Source organism: Tupaia chinensis, unplaced genomic scaffold (genome assembly GCF_000334495.1).
Source record: "Tupaia chinensis unplaced genomic scaffold, TupChi_1.0 Scaffold142716_1, whole genome shotgun sequence".
In the NCBI taxonomy this organism is placed as follows: domain Eukaryota; kingdom Metazoa; phylum Chordata; class Mammalia; order Scandentia; family Tupaiidae; genus Tupaia; species Tupaia belangeri.
Window position 1 is genome coordinate 332,395 of NW_006202562.1, and position 6,089 is coordinate 338,483.

General features: G+C 47.8%; 1 protein-coding gene and 1 pseudogene across 1 annotated transcript in view; both read left to right on the plus strand.

Moving 5' to 3' along the window:
* The window catches only part of LOC102470266 (TP53-regulated inhibitor of apoptosis 1 pseudogene), a 39,460-nt pseudogene extending 36,922 nt beyond the window's left edge, over positions 1 to 2,538 (plus strand).
* ABHD12 (abhydrolase domain containing 12, lysophospholipase) overlaps positions 1 to 6,089 on the plus strand; it is a gene marked incomplete at its 5' end in the record, with an annotated part of 98,870 nt that overhangs the window by 67,847 nt on the left and 24,934 nt on the right. Inside the window, 1 exon segment of the mRNA XM_006163653.2 lies at positions 4,313 to 4,437. Within this exon segment, the coding sequence (XP_006163715.2) occupies positions 4,313 to 4,437 (125 nt within the window).

A 6,089-nucleotide genomic window follows, 5' to 3' on the forward strand; every position in this document is an offset into this window, starting at 1 on the left:
TTCTCCTCTCGGGATCTTGGGCATGCATGCACACGCGCCTGGTGTGAGTTTAAGCCACTGGCTCCAGGACTCGAACCGTGATCAACTACGTGGGAGTCCAGCAACATAGCCATTACGCTAACTGCTGGTCCCCAGAGCTGGCACTTTCAACCACACCACAGTGGTCTCCCTGTTGAAAGGATTTTGATTGTACATGGAATTTAAGATGCCATAATTGGGATCAGCAGTTGGCATAATGGCTATGTTGCTGGACTCCATGTAGTCGCCCGTGGTTCAAGTCCCGAACCCAGTGACTTAAGCTCACACCGGGCATGTGTGCATGCGTGCCCAAGATCCTGAGAGGAGAATGGAGGAGAAGGGATTGTGGCATGGCCATCCCCCCTGGGGGGTGATTTCTCACTTTCTGTCTCTCTGTTACTCTCTGTCTCTCTGGCAAGCGCACGCGCCCGATAGCAAAAAACTCTCAAAAACAACAAAAAGAAGATGCCATTGTAAACCGTTCTCTCCACATCATCTAGTTGTTCTTATATTTCTAACTTAGTGTGCCAGCCCGGTGACCCCTTCTCTGGCAGCCCAGCTCCCACCCCCCCGGGCCAGGGTAGTGTCCCCAGGTACAAGGTGTCCTTTGCACAGCCTGCCAACCCCCTGTGCTGGACTCTGGCCTCACTGGGCTGGAGCACAGTGAGCCACAGTGCTCCTGTGCTGCCTTGGGCCACACCTGCAGAGGGCTAGGTGCTCAGCAGCGCCTGGAGGAACCAGGTGAATGCCCGGACCAGCTACATTGCCAGATGTGCACATTTGTCACCAGCTTTACAGAGCTATTGGTGTCAGCTTCATTAACTTAAGGTTTGCATCTGTCTCATTGAGGTATTTAGATATAGTAAAATTCATCATTTCTCAGGCTGGCAGGTGGCATGGTGGTTAAGGGCACTGGACTCCCACGTGGCCAATGGTGGGTTGAGTCCCCGACCTGGCAGATTGCTTTGTCACTTTCTCTCTGTCTCTGTCTCTCTCTCTTCCTCTCTGGTCAAATTAAAATAAAATAAAGAAAGAAAAATAATTCTTTAAAAATATTCACCATTTCTAAATGTTCATTCAATTCATTGAACCTTGACAAGTGTGTACCATTGTGTAACTACAATCACCATCAAGACAAAGAACATTTTCTTCCCTCAAAACTCCCTTGTACGTGGCGGTTAAGGCACTGGATCCCATGTGGCATATTCCATAATTTGAGTCCTGTACTGGTAGCTTGAAGAAAACATTCCAGGCACATCAGCATGCATGCTCAGAATCCCTAGAGGAGAATGGAGGAGAAGGGATTGTGGCATGGCCTCTCCCTGCCATGGGGGGGGTGATTTCTTACTTTCCCTCTGTCTCTGTCTCTCTCCAGTGAGTGCATGCACCCTATGGCAAAAATCTGGAAAAAAAAGAAAAAAGGAAAAAAGAAAACCCTCCTTTACAGCCAGTCTCTCCCGTATCCCGAACCCCCACCAGCTACTGTTCTGTTTTTCTGTTCCTACAGTTTTGCCTTTTCTAGAATTTTATGTAAATGGAATCACATAGTTTGTAGTCTTTTGTGGCATTCTTAACTTAGCAGGAGACTTTTGAGATTTCACTGTTTCGTGTGTCTGCAGTTCAATGTTTATTTTTAAAACTCTCAATTGGGATGACCAGCAGATGGCATAATGGTTTTGTCACTAGACTCCCATGTAGTAGACTGTGGTTCGAATCCTGGACCTAGCAGCTTAAGCTCACACTGGGCACATGTGCATGCATGCCCAAAATCCCAAAAGGAGAATGGAGGAGAAGGGATTACAGCATGGCCATCCCCCCAAGGGGATGATTTCTCGTGTTCTGTCTCTCTGGAGAGCACAGGCACCGTATACCAAAATTTCTCCCTTAAAAAAAAAAACTATCTTAATATTTCTGTTCTCAAATGAATAAATAAATAACTGGCCCCACTAAAATTTGGACTTGATATATAATAAATCAGGGCAGCAGTTCTATAACTGCTCTTGGGACTTACGAGGACCCTACTTTCCAAGGGTCCAGATGTTGCTTTCTTTTTCCACTCATCCTCTTACGGGTGTACAGTGAAGTTTCCAGATGCCATGTGATGTGTGGCATTGCAGCAGACTGAACACAAAAAAGGACATGAGAACCCAGCTGTCTTCTATGCAGCTGCCTGGCTTAAAGAAATGTGTAAAGATGTTACTGCCACTCTAACCACGGAAAGTTCTTGCATTGGAGGGAGTGTGCCACCCGCTATGGTCCCCACTGTGGTCCCTGGTCCCCGCCGTAGCCATCGTCGCGATTAGCGTCAGGGAGGCTTGCGCAGACACAGCACAGGAGTATATCAGTGCTGCAGTCAGGGGTTTGTCGGAAAGTTCCGCAAAGGGGACGGCTCCGGCGCGGGCACTGACCTCTTCAAGCCTACAGCAGTGTGTTCAGAAAGCAATTAAGGAGAAAGAGATTCCTGTTGAAGGACTGGAGTTCATGGGCTATGGCAAAGAAAAGCCTGAAATCTCTTCTTGACCTTGACAGTCACCTTGAAAACGGATTCCTCAAATCAGCAAATTGAGGACTCTGGACCTCATCATCTGGGCTGTGAAGAGAGCTGTTGCATTTAATGAGCAGGAGGGAGCTTTATTTCCTCCCTGATGCTTTCCTCTCACTGGTGAAAGATGATGAACCATCACTCTGAGGTGATCTCTCACTTGCTCTGGCATCTTGCAGGAACTCCATCAGTATGACTAATACTGAACAGTTTCTTGGGATTATGGTTGTAATACTTGTTCTGGGATCTGCTTTAAACATGCCTTGTATGTCAGTCATGATAAACCCATCAGAATGCTCAGGGCTGCCTGGCCTCTTGATTCGTGCTGCAAAGGACAATATGTACACCATACTGGTGTCACTGTTCACGAAGGCAGTTGGATAGGATTGTTTTTTTTTTTTCTGCTCAGGGAGCAAAAGCTCTAAAAAGGGATCCAGGCACAACAGTTTCAATCAATGCTTGGTAGCACAGTTTTATTTTTGTATAGTAACAGTTAAGCTTGCTGGTGGCCTGGGTGAGCAAAGAGGAAGACAGTTTTTAACAGTTCCCTGCCTTAATGAAGTTGTCAGATTGGAGACATGAAAGCTTCAGGAATGGTGCAGTGAACACCATTTCAGAGATCACAGTAGTGAGGAGTTAGGATATTTAGAGTAGCTATGAAAGAAGTACCTAAATTGCAAAGATTTGCTATTGCCAGCTTTCAACCCAAGTCAATGAATTAAGTCAACCTGTATATCATGAAAATGCCAAAATGCTGCATCTGGTTAAACGGGAGGAAAAGGTGTTTGCCATATGTGCCTTGCTTGCCCACCTTGCCCAGAATGTCTGTAATCATGAAGACGGAATGAATTGTAACATTCAATTTCTGTCAAAACAAAATTTTTTTTTGCATTGGAAATATATAACAAATATGTAATAGGCTGCTGCTTATTATATTAGGTAAATTAATAGACACTTAAAAAGTCTTAGTTTTAACTTCTCTTATGGCAGATCATAATAAATGTAAACCATATAAACGGAAGTTTTTTAGGGCCCTCAGTGTTGTCATGTATAGAGATCCTGAGATCAAGAAGTTTGGGAATCACTGAGTTTGAGGCATTTCCGAAAGGCGATTGGGAACCAGATAAGAAATTCTTGGAGCTGATGAGGGTTTAGAAGGTCTTGACACCCTGGAGTCACCAGCTGGCCTAAGAGGTTGGAGAAGAGGCCTCTCTGGGTGGTGCCCAAGGGCAGGACTGCAGAGACAGTCTTGTTCTCAGCCCCCAGTCTCTCTCAGGACCTGGTTAGGCAGGTTCTACAGCTTCCAGGAGGAGCTAAAGAATAAGGAAGGCCTATGTGCATCTGGCTGGCAGAAGGGTGACCACAGGCCCAGAGGAGGCTGCTCTTTCCCAAGATGAAGTTGCAGCGGGGGTCCAATGCCAGGTGGGGTGCTTCTGAGCAGCTGCTTTCTGTGTTGGATTCTCACTCAAGGGAAAACATAAGAAATCCTTAGGAGTGTTTCTTTGGCTTTTAAGACCTGTCTCTCCTAACCACTACCCAGTAGAGTTCTAATTTGAATTAAAAGATCATCTAGAGCAACTTTTTTATTTTTCATTTTTATCAAAAGCAGGTAGGAGGATATTTTTAGTAGTGGCACTCCTTGTGGGAGAAAGATATGTGTGGCTCTTGTCTGGTAGTTTTGGCAATGCTGTAGGTAGCCCAGCAGAGTTGCACCCACTGCTGTTTGACAGGTTAATTGCTTTTCTCTTGCAGGCGGAAGGGCCTGTGGTTCCGACTGAGGAAGATACTCCTCTGCGTGCTGGGGCTGTATGTTGCCATTCCATTTCTCATCAAACTGTGTCCTGCGATACAGGCCAAACTGATTTTCTTGAATTTTGGTAAGTGCCATGTTTCTCCTTAAAATTTAGTAAGCATTCATTTTCATGCCAATGTCTGGTTTTAGTAGCATTATAAAATTTAGTTGAGATTTAATTTATGTAAAGTGTATGAGTCCTAAGTGTCCTGTTTGTGTGTATCTAGATGGAGACGTAGGTAGACCCACCACCCAGACTGAGGGAGGGCATGGCGAGGGGCAGGATGATGGCTCAGTGGTAAAATGCAGCACTGCATGGCTGGTCCACATAGAAGATTCCACGTTCATCTCCAGAGACCTCCCTGAGCGTGGCAGGCACACTGTGCCCATCATCCGTGGCTGCCTGAGCCTGAGGGTGAATCTTGGCGTCAGGATACCAGTGGACCACTGTCTTTCTCATCACTCTTGCTCATATCTGCTTCTTGTGGAATAAATGAATGAATAAACTAAAATAAATCCCATTGTAGCACAGAAGAGAGTTTGGGTTTGTGTACAGACTCGAAGGTAGGAGGGCTGACCTCCCAGCCACGTTGGGCAGATCCTTTTGTTTCTGAGCACGCAGGTCCTGCCTGCAGGGGTGCACGTGTGACGCCCTGAGACCTAGCACGCTGTCCCAGCAAATGCTTGAACTGAACTGTTTTTTTTTTTTTTTTTTTTGGAGAGGTTTTTGCCATAGGACATGTGCGCTCGCCAGACAGACAGACAGAGAGAGACAGAGAGACAGAAAGCGAGAAATCACCTCCCAGGGGGAATGGCCATGCCACAATCCCCTCTCCTCATTTCTTCTCTCGGGATCCTGGGCACGTATGCACACGCGCCCGGCGTGAGTTTAAGCCACTGGGTCCAGGACTCGAACCGCGGTCAACTACATAGGAGTCCAGCGACATAGCCATTACACTAACTGCTGGTCCCCCGGCCTCTTCTGAAAAGCTTTACTAAAGTCTAGGAGCAGCAATTGGACATTCTGTGCAGCCTCATCCACCTGGGCATCTCCGGTCCTTGGAGGCATCCAAGGTGCCGCTCTTGCTCCTTTCTTCTCAGGGAAGCCCCATAGCCCACATGAAGTCGCTGGAATTTGTGGAGCCCAGTAACTCGCCCACCCTTCCCTGCCAGTGTCACGGCTGTCAGGGCTGGAGTCAAGGCTGTGTGTTACCCCCAGTGCCCAGAATGAAGCATGGCTGATAGCAGAGCTCCTTAGGCGGCCGACAGTGTTCGTCACAGCATCCTACTGGGAGCCTTTTCCCCCACAGGAATCTTCTAGCATAGCTAAAAGCTGTGTGACAGAGTAGGTTGTTTCCCATCGTTCACAGAGTTTCAGTTGTTCTGAGCGCCCATGTGCAATGTCCTTTCTGAATGCCTGGAAGTGTTTAGGGCTGCTGGTACATGACAGTGTGGCCAGAGGGTGGATAATGACAAGTGCAAAAGGGGAGAAGCCAGAGGCCTCAGTCCAAGCAGGTAGGCGGGCTTTGCTGGGCCGTGCCCTGGGGCCTGTGGGGGCCTCCTGTTTGGGACAAGCCTGTGTGGGCAGTGATGACAGAGCTGAAGCACTTCCATGGAACATGGAGTGCACTGCCTGGTCTGACCACCCATGGGCCGCCCGCGGTGCGACGCACTCTGCGCCTGCTCCAACCGATGCAGGAAGCAGGGCCCAGGCAGAGTGGGCGCCAGCCAAAATCT